General features: G+C 37.9%; 1 protein-coding gene and 1 pseudogene across 4 annotated transcripts in view; one reads left to right on the top strand and one right to left on the bottom strand.

Annotated features, from left to right (window-relative positions):
* Ift88 (intraflagellar transport 88) overlaps window positions 1-17,300 on the top strand; it is a 125,052-nt gene that overhangs the window by 49,040 nt on the left and 58,712 nt on the right. For all 4 annotated transcript variants that reach the window (XM_013011802.1, XM_013011807.1, XM_013011794.1 and 1 more), the window contains 4 exons: window positions 11,370-11,456; window positions 13,027-13,126; window positions 14,283-14,369; window positions 15,199-15,385. In XM_013011802.1, the coding sequence (XP_012867256.1) occupies window positions 11,370-11,456; window positions 13,027-13,126; window positions 14,283-14,369; window positions 15,199-15,385 (461 nt within the window). The remainder of the gene's footprint in view (window positions 1-11,369; window positions 11,457-13,026; window positions 13,127-14,282; window positions 14,370-15,198; window positions 15,386-17,300) is intronic.
* On the bottom strand, window positions 2,370-4,128 carry LOC105997207 (annotated as a pseudogene).

Here is a 17,300-nt window from a genome sequence, read left to right as displayed (position 1 = left end):
TAATGGGAATTCCCAGGAGCCACCACTCAGACAAAATATATACCCAATAGAAAGTCTTTATTAGCCAGCTGGTAACCACACTCAAGTATTGGGTACCCAAGTGTGATAAGCCTGCCTTCCAACCAAGTCAGGTTAATATACCCCTCACCTAGGGTTTGGAAATTCCCTTTTTTCCTAATCTACAGCAAGCAAGCAAGCAAACAGGAAATAATATGTTCAAATCTAAGTGCATTGTGTTCATCTATCAGAATCAAGCTATTTCCTAAAAGTGGGTTCTTTCTGAAGCTTATCAATTCCAAGCAAATGGGAACTAAACTGTTTCCTGAAGCTTATTATCCACAGAGAAACCATGAGTTTTTTAAAAATATTTTTATTGTAAAGATACTGTACAGAGTAAGGTAATGAGTACTGTTACCCCCTCCTTTGTTTTTCCCCTACTATCCCTTCCCTCCCCACCTCCCCAACTCCTCCCTCCCCATCCTTCCCCCCAGCCCTGCCAAAGTTGTAAAGTTTTTCAACATAGTGTCTTGTACATCTCATTGTTACAATGGGTCAACCTGTACCCTTGTTTCAGCATTTTGTTATTTACCTTCCCCTCCCCAAATTAGAAAAAGTATATACAAGATGCAGGGCATGTGAATCAAATACAGTGACAACAGGGGTTATACCATAGGGGGAAGAACATACAAAAACAAAAACAAAATCACATAATACATAAAAACAACAGCAACAAAGAAAAAAACTCTTGTGTCCATATCTTGGAGTTCATTTCACTTAGCATCATCTTATATGGTCATCTGTACATAGCTTTTGACCTTTTCTGCTTGTCTACTAAGATTATCCTAGACGTATAGTAGTTATTACAAATAGGGAAACAATGGGACCTATGTTTCTGTGGGTCTGGCTTACTTCACTTAATGTAATTTTTTCCAAGTCTTTCCATTTCCTAACAAATGGGGTGGTGCCATTCTTTCTGATGGAGGTATGGAATTCCATTGTGTGTGAGGGGCACCTGGATTGGTTCCATATCTTATTAGTTATGGTGAATAATGCTGCAGGACATAGTTGTCCTTGTAGCTTTAGTGTGGCTTTGTTTATGATCATTTGGGTAGATGCCCAGAAACAGGATTGCTGGGTCATAGGGGAGCTCTATGTGGAGTCTTTTGAGGAACCTCCATACTGCTTTCCAGAGTGGTTGAACAAGTTTACATTTATACTCCCACCAACAGTGTAGTAGGTTTCCCTTTTGGCCACATCCCCTCCAGCAAATGTTGTTATTAGATTTCTTGATTATAGCCTTTTTGACTGGGATGAGGTGGAATCTCAATGTTGTTTTGATTTGCATTTCTTTTATGGCTACAGAGGTTGAGCATTTCTTCATGTGTCTGTTGGCTATTCTTATTTCCTCTTCAGAGAAGTCTCTCTTTAAGTCTTTAGCCCATTTATTAATGGGGTGGTTTCTTTGAACATTTGTTTTCAGGGGTTTAATGTTTTGAGTTCTAAGTATATTTTAGATGTGAGGCCCTTGTCTGTTGTAAGCCATTAGTTTTTACAACATTGTTTGCTTCAAGGTTAAGTCAAAATCTGTTTAATTTTTAAGTAGTATCCCCTTTTGGGAAGTAGAAGATTTTCTATTTTGATGATCTAAGTACTCAAAACATCTTTAAATCTGGTTATAGCCTCTGGAAAGTCAGAAATACTTTAACAGTCCTTCCACATTACCAAGTCTATTTCTGCATATTTTGGAGCTGGACTAAAACAACAGAGTTTAGGACAGAAAAATTTACCAGAAAAAGTTAAATAGAACAATTGAAAATAGAGGCGAGACCTATTTTTTGATAGCCAGAGGAGGTCAGTAAGGCACAACACAAATTTACGTACTTAGGCTTCTTAGGGAACTACACATTGAAAAAAAATCTCAAGATAACAATTTTTTTATTGTTTCAGGTACTATGCCCAAGACCTGCATTCATCAGATTATTGCTTTTACTGATGGGAAGAGATTGTTTCTTCCTGTCAGAAGGACAGATACCATAGTTTCAAATTCAACTTCCAGGTATTTTTTTAGGCAGGTTTTCCTTTTCAACACAGTAATTGAGAATTAAGATAAAAAGTAATGACTTTTGACTGTTCTTCAGTATTATTTAGTGCACCAGCATTGCACACATCTATTCTGAAAGTAGTTAAAATAACTTTGTGACTCTTAGTCCCTGTAAGTAGTTTCCTTTAGTGATCAAATGGAAAAATTAAAAATACTGGAAAAAATGAAAAAAAGAAAATGCAGAGATTTTATACAGACAGAATCTAACAATTCTCTTAAAGGATTTTTTGTGCCCTACACACAATTTGTATTCACTAGTGTATGAACACTAGCTTCCAAATAATAAGAACCTTGGTCCAGGTGTTATAATGATATCACTGTATTGCTCCAAAGCTTGGTGCTTTTTAAGAATCAAAAAATTGTAGAAGTTTGCTGTGGTCTGCTTTTTGCTTGTGTCTTGACATAATTCAAACAAACTGATAGATTCAGCTCAAGTTTTGGCAAGGGCTTACCAAAGGCCATGGAGCATCTCCTTTTGTTCCATCTCCTTTCATCTTGATCCTGATCACCCCTTGAAGCATCTTCACCTTCCTCCTCTTCATTTTCTTTATCTTTCACCTTCTCTTTTTCTGGCAGAAGTTCTAACTCTGGAATTAGTTGACAGATATTAGGAGGTTCTTCTGGGGGAAGTTCTACAGGTGGTATTTCCATCTATTTTACTTGCTGAGGCAGCATCACTGGCTCTGGGTCAATTTGTTTAGCTTTTTGCTAGCTTCCTGCAGTGTGGGTTGGGAGCATGGCTGATTTACTCATCCAAGTTTTTCTGCCTGCCTCCACAATTGACTCTTGGAGGTGGCCTGGCTCCTCCAATATGGGCTCATTGATAACATCACACTGTTGATGCTGATAGTCTTCTCAGGAACCTCTGGATTTTTAAATTCGTTGAGGAACTCATCTAAATTATCTGCCTCTCCACCTTTCCTTCTTTTTTCATGTCTTCTGGAACAAGTGGTATAAGAAAGCGTGTAAAAAGTTTCAGTAGTCTGCCATTCCATAAAGGCTGAGCAGGTAGAGAAAAGTTTTTCCATTCCTCCTGTCTCTTTCCACATCATCAATTTCTTGGTGGGTAGTACCAGATCCAAAGTTGTAACAATATCAGAATAACCACTAAGCTTGGCTCCAGTGATCTTGCTATCTAACTCTTGGATACTGTCAACAATTAGCTTCCTCTTTCTCTTGGCTTTTATTTCTTTCACAGTGTTATCAATGGGCTACTGAGCAAATGCTTAGTGCAAATCCTCATTTGCAACAAGTGTTGTTTGATCAATCATAGTTGGCTTTGGTTCTACAGGATCTACTGAATTAAGATTATTAGGCCCACATAACCATGAGCAGGCTACTCTGGCAGCATTACTCCTGCCTCTGAGATGCCACATGTCAAAGATGCCACCATTGTTACTGCTTTATCATTCAATATTCTACCATCATTTCTTTATGCTCCTTATATTGGTTGTCATATTCTAGATTCAGATTACTGGTACTCTGTTCAGACTCTAAGAGGAGGTTAGAAGTACTAGAACTCCTCAAAAGCACTGTCTTTTTCTTTCATGATCATCTATTCCAAAGTCACCAAAATCATTTTGTTGTTGGATATTGATGTTCCCAACTTTCTCATGGTTATCTCTTCTACTCTACTTTGGTTTAGGCTGAATTGCTTGTCTACATTGATGCCATTTAAGTCTGGCAGTGGCTGATCAAAGTCATGAAACTCTTCGATAAAGTAATGGTACTGTAAGCTGCTTCTTGATTTTCCACAATCAGGTCAACAACACCTGGCCGAAAAGCCATCTTTATCTTATGGTCTGCAAGAAGATATTTGGCTTTTCTGTGATAGTCAAACTACTTGCAGTAAGAGATATGCTGATATTTGCAGTGCCATCTTGACCTTTGGAAAGATGATACTTTCCACACTGCTCTCTAAACTATACTTGAACATATGGACTTTAGTTGGCTTCTTATCCCAGTGGGATGCTAGTCAAATTTTGATCAAAGGCCCTCTTACTGAGAACAAAATGTGAGTAGAACATGGTTCTGGTTTTCTGTGAAACAAAAGGAAATCTCTGAAGGCCTGGAAACTGTAACTGCCCCCAACCTGTGAAGGTGCGGTTCCCAGCTGTGGGTTGGTTGAACTTGGGCTGGTTTTGAACCACAATCCTCACATCTCAGCCTTATGAGTATTTAGTATTACAGGTGTGAGTCACTAGTGCACAGTGGTTATGTTTATCTTGCTTTTCTGTGAGTACTATTCCTTTACCTATTTTCTGTAGAGCCAGTCCAAGTGGTCTTGTTTTAGTTTTGGTTTATTATGGAAAATTTTTATTTGCCTTTCACTTATGATTGATAGCTTTGCTTAGTAGAGTAATCTAGGTTCATGGTGGTTTAAATTTTTAAAATATATCACTTCACTTTATCCTTTAAAAAATTCCTATTGATATATCTGCTGTTATTCTGATGGGTTTCTATCATAAGTGACTTGATATTTCTCTTTGGTAGCTTTTGATATTCATTCCTTGTTTTGCACAGTTGCATGTTTTAATTGTGATTTATATTGAAGTGGTTCTTTTCTCTTTTTTTTGAATTTTTTTTTATAGTGAAAATACTGTACAGAGGGGTTACAATTACATGGGCAAGATAATGAGTACATTTCTTGTCAAGCATTGTAGGTTCCACCTTTGTTTCCCCTTCCTATCCCTTCCCATCCTCTCCTACCCCGAAGTGGTTCTTTTCTGGTCTGGTCTATTTGGTATACTAAAAGCCACCTGTATCTGAATGGCTTGTTTTTATTCTCAAATCTTGTGAAAATTTATCCTATTATTTTATTGAAAGTATTTTCTAACCCTTTCTTTTGCACCTCTCTCTCTCTCTCTTTTTTTTTTTTTTGGTCCATCGTAGGGCCAGAACTCGGGGCCTTGGCACAGCCCCTCAGCTGTTCAGCTCAAGGCCAGCACCCTACCACTTGAGCCACAGTGCCAATTCCAGTTTTTTTCTGCATATGTGGTGCTGAGGAATCGAACCCAGGGCCTCATGCATATGAGGCAAGCAATCTACCACTGAGCCAACTTCCCTCTTTATCAAAATTCATGATTCATAGGTGGTTCTTTAATAGTATACTAGAGGTCTTGTCTTGCATGTTCCATTTGTATTTCTTAAGGTTTTTTAAAAAAATTCTTCATCTCATTCTATCACATCTACTGTAGTCTGATCACCTCTACTGGATAGACATTTCCACTAAGTTTTTTTTATTTGGTGCATTGAGTTTTTTATTTACATAAGTTTGGCTTTTCTCTTGTAGGGTTTCTGTCTTTATTGACTTCTTTTTATATCCTGCATTGTTTTCCTTACTTTATTCAGCAGCTTATTTGTATTCCCTTAGAGTTATGTCAGCTGGTTATTTGTATCCTCTATTAACTTTATTTAGCTTTTTTTTTTTTTTTGCCAGTTGTGGGGGCTGAACTCTGGCCTGGGCACTGTCCTTCAGCTCTTCAGCTCAAGGCTAGGGCCCTACCACTTGAGCCACAGCACTACTTCTGGCTTTTTTCTGCTTATGTGGTGCTGAGGAATCGAACCCAGGGCCTCATGCATGCAAGGCAAGCACTGTACCACTGAGCCAACTTCCCAGCCCCTATTTAGCTTTTTATAAATATTTTCTTTCATTTGTTGATCAATTTTATATGCTTTTGAGTTGTTTTCCTTATTATTATGCTTAGAGTCTGTTACTGTGGTGTTATTGACTATTTGGAGGTGTAATGTTGACTTGTTTTTTATATATCTTGTGTTTCTGAGTTTAGATTTATACATCTGAGGCTAATAGTTGGAAGTTTTAATTATCTATAATTTTTCGTTTAAAGTAAAAAAGGAAGATCTCAAACTGAATGAAAAAAAGGATAATCTATACATTCCAACAAAGATATTATAATTACTGAGTACATTTTTTAAAAGTCTGGTATATTTTTAAAGCAATCATCATCATCATCATAAGCAATCATAATCATGTTTGAATATGAAAAATAGAAAAACTGCAGAAAAGAAGTAATCTCAGGGGCTGGGAATGTGGCTCAGTGGTAGAGTGCTTACCTTACATGCATGAGGCCCTGGGTTCGATTCCTCAGCACCACATAAGCAAAAAAGAAAAAAAGCCGGAAGTGGCCCTGTGGCTCAAGTGGTAGAGAGCTAGCCTTGAGCTGAAGAGCTGAGGGACAGCGCCCAGACCCAGAGTTCAGGCCCCACAACCAGACCCCCCCCCCAAAAAGAAGTAATCTCAGCATGTATATATATATATATATATATATATATATATATATATATGACATAAAAATAAAATGGAAGTTTTAGAACTAAAAAATACAATAATTGAAACAAAGAGTTTAGTGGGTGAGTTTTGTGGCCAGACTACCACATTGCCCAAAAGATAAAGAATTATAGAGTGTCTTAGGCAAAAATCTTCAAGGAAATATTAGGAAACCAGAATATTAAAATTCAAGTGAGATTTTTTCCAGGAATGTGATAATGGTTTTAGATTTGAAAACAAACATAATAATTCAGAATATTAGGTGAGTGAAGGACAAAAACTAGGGGTCATCTCAATAGAAAATAGAAAAAAATGGGACAAATGCTTATGTGATGTAAAAGCAAAAATTCCGACATTACAAGTAAATAGGAAGCTCTTCAGTCCAGTAAAATGTATCAGTGAAATTTTCATCACTAACAGTATACTGTCTAAATACTTTCCCTGTGAGATCAACACCAAGATAACAATATCTACTGATGAACATGTACCAGAGGCTCTGGCGTTGCTGATTGGGAAGAAAGTCCCATGTTGTACAGCAAGGTGTAAGTTTATTTATATTGAAGTGGCATGATCTTGTATAGAGGAAATCTTAAGGAGCCCACTAAAGCTATTGATTCAACAAGATTTAACAAAGTTGCAGAGGGAAAGTGTCAACATATAAAATCAATAACATAGTATAGAAATATCTTTTAACACTATTGATCCAAAAAATTAATAGTGACATTTAATATAGCATAAGAATTATTAAGAATAAATTTAGTAAAAATGCAAAACTTACATTATAAAGCATCATTTAAACCAATATAAGAAACTAAATGACATTGAGTGTTCATGGATATACATAAATGTCTTTAAGATCAAATGCTCTGCCATCATAGCACTGTTTTTCAATAGTGGCATGCTGATCCTCAAATTCATGTGAAATTGAAGGAGCCCCAAAAATGTTTTATTTTATTTTTATTTATTTTATTTTATTTTTGTCAGTCCTGGGGCCTGAACTCTGGGCCTGGGCCCTGTCCCTCAGCTCTTCAGCTTAAGGCTAACGCTCTACCACTGGAGCCACAGCGCCACTTCTGGCTTTTTCTGCTTATGTAGTGTTGAGGAATTGAACCCAGGGCCTTATGCATGCAAGGCAAGCACTCTACCACTGAGCTACCTTCCCAGCACCCCCCAAGGAATATTTTAAAAGACAAGTAAAATTGGAGAATTCATATAAAGCTATACCAACTAAGACAGTATGGCTTTAGCAAAAAGATGGACATGCAAATCAGTGGAAGAGAATTGAGTTCAGAAATAAACCATTGTCAGTGAAAGTTCTGAGACAGTTTAGTGGGGGAAAGGCTAATTTTTTTCAACAAATAGTGCAAAAGAATAAAGTTGAGCTTTTTTCACAGAAAAGTTATTTCAGAATGGGCAATAGACCTAAATGTAGGAACTAAAACAATAAATCTTAGAGAAATAAATATTACAGTCCTTGGGTTAGACAGTGGTTTCTTTGAAAGAATATCAAAAATACAAGTGATGAAAGAAAACAGGAGGTAAAAAGTGTATGTATCATCAAAGTTAGAAAGTTCTGTTCTTTTAAGGTTTCTATCAAGAGTGAAATTATAACCCAGTGAATGGGAAAAGTATTTGTAAATATATAAATGACTAAAGAAGGGGATTATTTCTAGACTTTGCAGATAACAAAGAGGCAGTAAACAAGCCACTAGCTTATAGTCCTAGTTATTCAGGCTCAGATTCAGAAGTTGGCAGTTCAAGGCTACCCTGTAAAGCCGAATTCGGAAATCCTTACCCAAAAGACCACCAGAGACCATCACCAATGTAAAAACAAAGGAGTCTTTATTGCAAGCTGGAGCTTGGTCCCCCCACGTACATGGCAGCAGCCCCTGACGCTGAGAGACCCTGAGCCCAGGGTTACAGCACTTTTTATACCCTTTTTTAGGGAAGGCAGGGGCTTGTAACAAATGACTACAAACCGCGGGAAGACCATAAAACAACTCTATAGTATGATTGGCATACTACAAAGCAGGAAAGGACCAGAAACAAGTTGTTGGTTAGATCAAGGGGGCTGATGTACTTTAAACTGGTTGGCTTGCACCACAGGGGAGTCTCATGAGGATACTTGCTAAACTGCAGGGTGTCTGGTTTAGATAATGGACACTAGACCCTAGGAGGAGCTGTTCTGGAATTTCAGATATTGTAATTCCAGGCATTGGGGCTGAAGTGGGTCAAGGGTTAAGTTGCAGAACTGAGATGGGCATCTTAAGTGAAATGGAATTGCTTAGGTTCCTCAACCCCAAGTAGTAAAGTCTGCTAGCTTCCATCTCTACAATAACCAGTAAAAAGCAGGGCAGGAGGCATAAGCCTTCGTAGTCTAGCTAGCTAATTAAGTGGAGGTGCTGAGTTCAAACCCCAGTACCACCATCCTCCAGCCCTCTCCTCCTGCCCCAAAAGGGACAGTAACTCAATTAGTATGTGTAAAGGATCTAAATAGACATCCACATAAAAGCACAATTAGCACTTGAAGAGATGCTCACATCAGTAGTTAGGGAAATACAACTCTGAACTACAGTGACTTACTATTTTACACCCACCAGTAGAGAGAACTATATTACAAAAGATAAACTTTGTTGAGAATGTGGATAAAATGTGCTGATAGTGAAAATATAAAATGAACCATCACTGTATGGCTCATTCCCTCCTTCTTTATATAGGTTGAATGTGTTTCAATGTTGTTTTCATATGTGTATAAAATGTTGACCTTGTTCAGCTTCCTCTCTCATGTTGGTACATACCCCCACAACATAACTTGTTTACTTACTTGTTATTCATTCTTTATATTAACTGTACAAACCAGTCTCACTATGTTTTCTTAAATCAGGAACACACTTTTAAGATTAGACACCATAACTGAGTAGGGTTTATTCAGGTGATGCAAGTTGGTTCATTACTCAAAAAATTACCAGTTTATTCCACCATATTAGCAGGTTAGATGGAACTATCCCATTTTTTAAAATTTAATTTTATTTTATTTGTGAACATACTGTACAGAGGGGTTACAATTACATGGGCAGGATAATGCGTACATTTCTTACCAAGCATTGCATCCTCCTCCTTTGTTTACTCTTCACATCCCTTCCCAGCCTCCCCCCTCTCCCATTTTAAGTAAAAAAAATTCTCTCCATTTCTGGATTTTTTTTTTATTCTGGGTATGTATTGAATTTTGTTAATGCTTTTTTTTTCACTGCATCATTTAATGTGGAGTATTACTCAGTAACAAAAAAGGATGAACTGGCTGGGAATGTGGCTTAGTGCTTGCCTAGCATGCATGAAGCCCTGGGTTCATAAACAGAAAAAGCTTGAAGTTGGTGCTGTGGCTTAAGTGGTAGAGTGCTAGCCTTGAACAAAAGAAAGCTCAGGGACAGTGCCCACACCCTAATTTCAAGCCCCAGGATTGGCCAAAACACACACACACACACACACACACACACACCACATACACCAACAAAAAACAAAGAAAAGGATGAACTATTGATGCATATAACTGTTAGGGTGGATCTGAATGGAATTGTCTTATGAATTCAGACATTCCCAGCTACTATAGATTATTTAACCCCCATTTACATAATATTCTTAAAATGATTATATTATAGTCGTGGAGATTAGACTGGTGGTATCAGGAAGTTTAGAAGGATTAGTATAGGGGTGATGGGAAGGTAGTGTAAGAAATGGAAACATCCTAACTATAATAACAGATTGTAGGTTGGCAAAACTGGGTGAATGGTACAAATGCATGTGAATATACAGTTGTCTCAAAAATGTTTAATAGCAAGAAAGTTACAAAACTGGTATCGAATGACTTGAACTTTTACTTATCAGTACAGCATATTAAGTCTGAAGAACAAGTTAAAAATGTTTTGTACACTTTAGTCCACTTTAAAAACTGCTATGTATATGGTAATTCGGTCTTACTACTTGACTGCATACTTCTTTTATTTAATTTTTTACATTTTTATGCAAGGGGGTTTCACTGTGATATTCCCATACATGTATACAATATTTTCTGATCAGATTCACTCCCTTTCTTTTTCTTTCTTACCCCTTAAGCCTTTCTTGAAACAATTTCAACGGGCTTTATTGTTCTATTTTCATACATGCATATAAAGTAATTTGGACCATATTCACCCTTATTCACTCTCCTCCTCCTTCTAGTACCAACACCCATCAGACCCTGTCTTTCATTTTTTTTCTGTAGTACTTGACACATACATATATTATGCTTTAGTTAGATTACTCTTATTTTTCCACATCACCATCAACCCATGATTCAACAGTTTTCAGTGAATTTTCTTATGTTGTCCTGTATGCACATCATGTATTTTAATATTATTTACCCCCATCATTTTCTTACTGTCACTCATTCCTCTGCATCTACTCAAACAGTCCCACAGTTACAGTCATCTCTGTCTATATAGATAGATAATTAGACAAGGCCTATATGTGTGTGTGCGGCATATTTTATCATATATATTCACAGTATGTAGCATATGTGTGGCATATATATATATATCTACACTATATATAAAAATGTTATTGTGTTATATATAATGCATTATATATAAATGTGTGTATTTATTTGTGTGTGTACAATGTATGAATATATGTATATAGATATACGTTACATACTACTTAGTTTTCTTTTTTTTGTCAGTCCTGGGGCTTGAACTCTGGGTCTGGGCACTCTTTCTGAGCTTTTGTGCACAAGGCTAGCGCTCTATCTTTTGTGCCACAGAAGACTAGTGACTCAGGAGGCAGTCATGTTGCTAGTTATGTTTCTAGTTTTGGTTTTTAGCATGACTTAAATATATTTTCTGTGATGTGCTAGCTTTGACTGACAGTGCTTACACATTTTAAGAAATGAATCTTAAACTCTTTTATATCCATTTCTGAATGCAACTTTTGTTTGTTTATTAATAGGAAAGCCATGGCAGAAAAATATATCATGACAGCTGCAAAACTCATTGCACCTGTAATTGAGACATCTTTTGCTGTAGGTTATGACTGGTAAGAAATAAATGGAAATATATTTGTTAATAGAATTTTTGTAATTTATGTTTTGACTGATTTAAAATTACTGCTGTCATTAGGAAAGCAAATGGTTAGTATTGGTTTGTATTTGTTAGGCAGAGAGTATTATATGGTATGGTTAATAGAAGTTATTGTAAATGTTCTGGAAGATAATTGTTATTACTGTTTTTGTCATTTTGTAATGTATGTGCTGGGACAGGCATGCTGACATTTGTTATAGCTGCTTCCTTTGTGTGTCCCAACCCATGCTTTCTTCTTGCTTAGTGTTTCTCACTTTTTTTTTTTTATTATTTTATCAGTATCACTAAACCTTCCTGGTTGAGTTAAAGTTTTAAGAGTACAGTATAACTAAGAAAGTTGAGTTATAAAAAATATGCTGACTGACTAAGGTCAGATAGTTAATTTTAGTGATTTTTAAACTATATATTATTGGAATTGCCTGGTCACTTGTTAAAAGTAAACACAAGGTCTGGACAGGTGGTATAGTGTATGTATGTGTGTGTGTGTATGTATGTGTAAGTGTGTGTGCACATGTGTTTGCCCATTTTCCCAGCACTCTTTGTTAAAAACAATACTTTCTTCATTGAATGGTTTTGGCATAGTTGCCTACAACTAATTGTCTATATGTTCTGAAAACAACCTGTCCTAGTGTATAAGTTATGGTCCCAGGATTCCATAAAACCAAAGAAAGAGGCAGGCTGATCTAGGCCTGCAGGGAGTATAGTTTTTGGAAATGTGGTCTTGGGTACAGCAAGACCAGGTGGATCCCTGTGATTTTTCAAAAAATGATCAGGACAAAAGTGACTTTACCTAGGCCATTTTTTCCACCTATAAAATAGAAACAATCCTCTGAGAATTGAGGATGAAATTCAGTAATGCTCATAAAGAAATTAACACCATGCTGTTATATATTAAGCAGTAAATGAAAGGATCTATCACATTCATCCTATGGGACCATGTGGAGGCAGGCACAGGAGAAAGAGGAGAAAGATTATTACAAGGTTTATTAGAGGAGCCTCTCTTCCTCCCTCTGCCCCCCAGGAAGCACATGGCACCCTCCGCTATCCAGGTAGCAGGAGGGTCTGGGGGTAGGAAGGGAGGTAGATGGGAGCTCAGGTGGGTCTGGGCGGAGAGAGGGAGGGGCCAGCTGTATGGTGGGAACTCCAGGGCAGGGAGGGGCTGAGGACCAAAGGTGGGCATAATACTTACAGTAAAATCCTGTACTTTCTGAGAACAGATATATTAAAGTTTTTTCAAAGTAAGACACACAAAAATATATTCTACAAATTATGTAGAATGTTTCTTATTGTAAGAGCATTAAGAGAAAAAATATAGGACTGAGGATTAAGACGTAGCTCATTGATAGAATTCTTGCCTCGTATGTGAAAACCCTAAGTTTGTTTTCCAGCACTGGAGGTGTGGGGGGGGGGCGGGACGGGGGTGGAGGTGAGGACCTTTCAAAAGTCACTTTTAGGAATCAGCAGGATAAATGTGTTAAAATAAAATCTGATAACTTTTTTTTATGTTTTCTTTTCCTTTTTTATAGGTGTGTGGAAGTAGTGAAAGCTTCTCAATATGTAGAGCTAGCCAATGATCTGGAAATAAACAAAGCCATTACATACTTAAGGCAAAGGGATTTTAACCAAGTAAGTTTGAAAATCAATTTTCAACAGCATTTTATATGATAATTTTGGTTCAAGACATAAACCCAGAGAAACTCCTTTATAGACAGTTTGAGGCCCTGAGTTCAAACTCTATTCCTACTAAGAAAATGTTATCAATGGGCTGGGAAGGTGGCTCAGTGGTAGAGCGCTTGCCTTGCGTGCCTGAAGCCCTGGGTTTGATTCCTTAGCACCACATAAGCAAAAAGAAAAAAGCCGGAAGTGGCGCTATGGCTCAAGTGGTAGAGCGCTGGCCTTGAGCTCAAGAGCTGAGGGACAGCATCCAGGCCCAATCTATATACTGTTTTGATTTGTTTTTTTTTTTTTTCTAGTCTTGAGGATTGAACCCAGGGCATCACACATGCCAGACACTGTGTACCACTTGCATTATTTCCACAGCCCTTTAGTTGTTTTTTTTTTAACTTTTAAATTTAGTGTGTGTGTGTGTGTGTGTGTGTGTGTGCGTGTGCATGCGCACATGTGCATGCGTGCCAGTCTTGGTCTTGAATTTAGGGCTTGGGTGCTGTCCCTGGACTTCTTTTGCTCAAAGCTAGTGCTCTACCCATTGAGTTTCACAGACTTTCCAAGTGGGCTGGCTTCTAATCACATTCCTTAGATCGCAGCCTCTAGTGTAGCTAGGCTTATAGGTGCATGCCACTGGCACCCAGCTTTGCTTTATGTTTTTTTGATTTTGTCGGTCATGGGGGCTGAACTCTGGGCCTAGGTGCTGTCCCTCAGCTCTCCAGCTCAAGGCTAGCGCCCTACCATTTGAGCTGCAGCACTACTTCTGGCTTTTTTCTGCTTATGTGTTGCTGAGGAATTGAACCCAGGGCATCATGCATGCGAGGCAAGCACTCTTATCACTTAGCCAACTTCCAGCCCTGCTTTATATTTTGAAAACAGAGTATTGTTAACTTAGCCCAGGCTGGCTTTGAACTTGCAACCCTCCTGTCTCCATTTAGCCTCTCTTATAGTTAGGATTACAGTCAAGTACCACCACACCTGGCTTAATTTTTCTTGACTATATTAACCCACCCCTCTTGTCATCCCTGGTTTAAGCCTCTACACTCGTCATTTCTCCAACAATGAGCTGAGTGATGCCATATTAAGGTGGTAATAACTGCAAATATTACATTTCTAGTCTGTAGATACCTTAAAAATGTTGGAAAAAAAAGACAGTAGAGTGAAAAGTGCAGCTGCAACTAACCTCTCAGGCCTGTATTTTCTGGTAAGTTTTGCTTTTTAGAACTGTTTTTTGCATCTATGGTTTACAGCTATTTTTATATTGCTAAATTTCTGCCTGAGGCAAGGCCCATAAAGAAGGCTGGTAAAGAATAGAAGTGTAAGGAGTTAAAGAGAGGTTCTGGTGAGGACGTGTTCTGGGCCAAGAGTTAAGCTTGCAGCCATGATTGAAAAAAAAAGCCATACCATTCAAGTACCTACCAGGGTCAAATCTAGACAAGAGCTGTTCAAGAAAAGGGATTGTAGGAAATGCCCTAGATCTGGCCCAGTGATCACACCACATAGGAACAGGAAGGTTCCTGTGGCTCAAGGCACTGATCAAGTGTGGCCCATGAAAGAGAGAAAACAGTGAATTGTTGGAAGTGCAGAGGCCAACTTATGCAGTACAGAGAGAGAGACAGACAGACAGAGAGAGGGAGAATGTATGTGTAGCAAAGAGGCTCAGTGGGTGACACAGTAGCATGTGATGTCAGCGAGGACAGCCAGGCCTTCCCAGCTACTTCGGTGCTGCAGGGGGAAGGAGAGCACACAGCAAATGAGGACAAGGAATTTGGGAATAGAGCATGAACCCTTCCACTTAAAAAAATAGTGTTATTCAAACTATGAGACTGGAGAAGTCAGTCACGAAAACTTAGCTGGTTGAGCTTGACAGTCAAAATGTAGAAATATCCTATCCAAATCAAGGTATTTGAACCATTTGCTTCTGTATATCATGATAATCTCACAATGTCTATTTATTATAGCTGCAATCTTGGGAATATATGCCGAAGTATTTGATAATAGTCAATTAGTTATCATTGTTATACTTTATCTAGCAAAATGAATTTTCCCAAGCCAGCAGCTATGCAGATTTAGCTGTGAACTCTGACAGATATAACCCATCAGCTCTGACTAATAAAGGGAATACAGTTTCTGCAAATGGTGATCATGAGAAGGCTGCTGAATTCTATAAAGAGGCTCTAAGAAATGATTCTTCTTGTACTGAAGCACTTTACAACCTTGGTAAGTGAAATAAGGTAAACATGCTTTCTGCATTATTTTGTTTTGTTTTGTTTTTACAAACTCTTAAGAAGAGATTACTTCTTTCTTAAAAACATTGAAATCTACCACCTCTCAGATTCTAGGTAATTCAAAATGCAATTAATGATCTAAAAGTTATGCTCATATAAAATTTGAGTCAATATATTGCTGTCCAAAAAGGCTTTTACAGTTTCTAGTTTTATTTACATTTTCTATTTTTTAATACTTGGACTTGAACCCAGGACCTCCTCCATGCTAAGCAACTATAATTGAGTCATATTCCAATCCTTTAAATTTTATTTCTACCAGTCTATAAGACTGATTCTCCAAATTCCTGCTTACTGATATTCTTTTTAACTTTTGCCTAACTAATAAGTGGTAAAAGACACATTTTCTTCTTTTTTAACTATAAATAATTTCAAATACTAACCTCCCAATTTATCACATTCTCATATTTTATTGTATGTACCCGCACTGTTGTTTTTGTTTTATGCTGGTGCCAGGGCTTGAACCCATGGCCTTGCTCTTATTCAGCTTTCCTGTTCTTGGCTGGTACTCTACCATTTGAGCCACACCTCCAACCTGGCATTTGGGTAATTAATTGAAGATAGAGTCTCTTTAAGTTTTCTACCTGAGCTGGCTTCAACCTTGATCCCTCCTGGTCTCAGCCTCTCTCATTCTCTTCTCTACTTTTCAGATGTTTTCTGAAATGGTGTCTTTGCTCCCTGGGAATGAGTTTACAGTGTTGCCAACAAACAAGTGTCTGTGCAATATCTTTTCAAGTTTTCTTCTGTTTTTTTTTTTTGGTTCTTTGTTCTTTTAGTATCTTTTCATGTTTTATTTTGAATATTTTTATTATCTTTAAGTACTTGTACAAAGGAGTTGCCATTCAACAAAGAAGTTTATGAATGCAGTATATTTTGATCAGTGTCTTCCCTTTCAACATGTTCTCCCATCCCTCCCAATCTACCCTTCCCTCATTTGTGTTTCTTCTGAGAACTGTCCAATTTGCTTATCCATTCATTAATTGAATAGTTATTATTTTGATGTTCAGTTTTTTAGCTCTTTGCACATTCTTGATATTAATTCTTTACCTATTGAATAGCTGTCATATATTTTCCCCATTCTGTGGATTTTTAGTTCTGGTAATGATATCTTTTCTAGCCTACCTTTTTTTTTTAATGCTCCCCTTCCTTTTTTTTTTTTTTTTTGCCATTCCTGGGGCATGAACTCAGGGCCTGGGCATTGCCGCTGAGCTTTAGCTCAAGACTAGCACTCTACCACTTATGCCACAGCACTACTTCTGGCTTTTTCTGTGTATGTGGTACTGAAGAATCAAATCCAGGGCTTCATGCACACTAGGCTAGCGTTCTACAACTAAGCCACATTTCTAGCCCCTAGCCCTATTTTGTGACAGTCATTTTTTAGGATAGTGTCTTAACCTCTTTTCTTGACAAAATACCTGAGCTGCTATCCACATATTTAAGTCTTTCCATTTAGGCTGGCTGTTGTTACTGAGACCACAGACATGTGCCACTGTATTTAGCCTCCTTTTTTGTGGAGATGGAGTCTCTGAGACTTTTCTGCCTGTGTTCTTGAACCTCAATTTTCCCCTCCTCACCCTCCTAAGTAGTTGGGATTACAGGCAGCTGCAGGTGCTTGGGCAACTTACATTTTCATACTCTTTAAGTTATTTATTTATTTATTTATTCTTTGGTCCGGTCGTGGGGCCTGAACTCTGGGCTGGGCGCTGTCCCTCAGCTCTTCAGCTCAAGGCTAGCGCTCTACCACTTGAGCTACAGCGCCACTTCCGGCTTTTTTCTTTTTGCTTATGTGGTGCTGAGGAATCAAACCCAGGGCCTCAGGCATGCAAGGCAAGCGCTCTACCACTGAGCCA

This window comes from Dipodomys ordii, unplaced genomic scaffold (genome assembly GCF_000151885.1).
Source record: "Dipodomys ordii isolate 6190 unplaced genomic scaffold, Dord_2.0 Scaffold1, whole genome shotgun sequence".
Taxonomy (NCBI): domain Eukaryota; kingdom Metazoa; phylum Chordata; class Mammalia; order Rodentia; family Heteromyidae; genus Dipodomys; species Dipodomys ordii.
The sequence above is the reverse complement of the archived record's forward strand: the minus strand, read 5'-3'. Positions and strand labels throughout refer to the sequence as shown.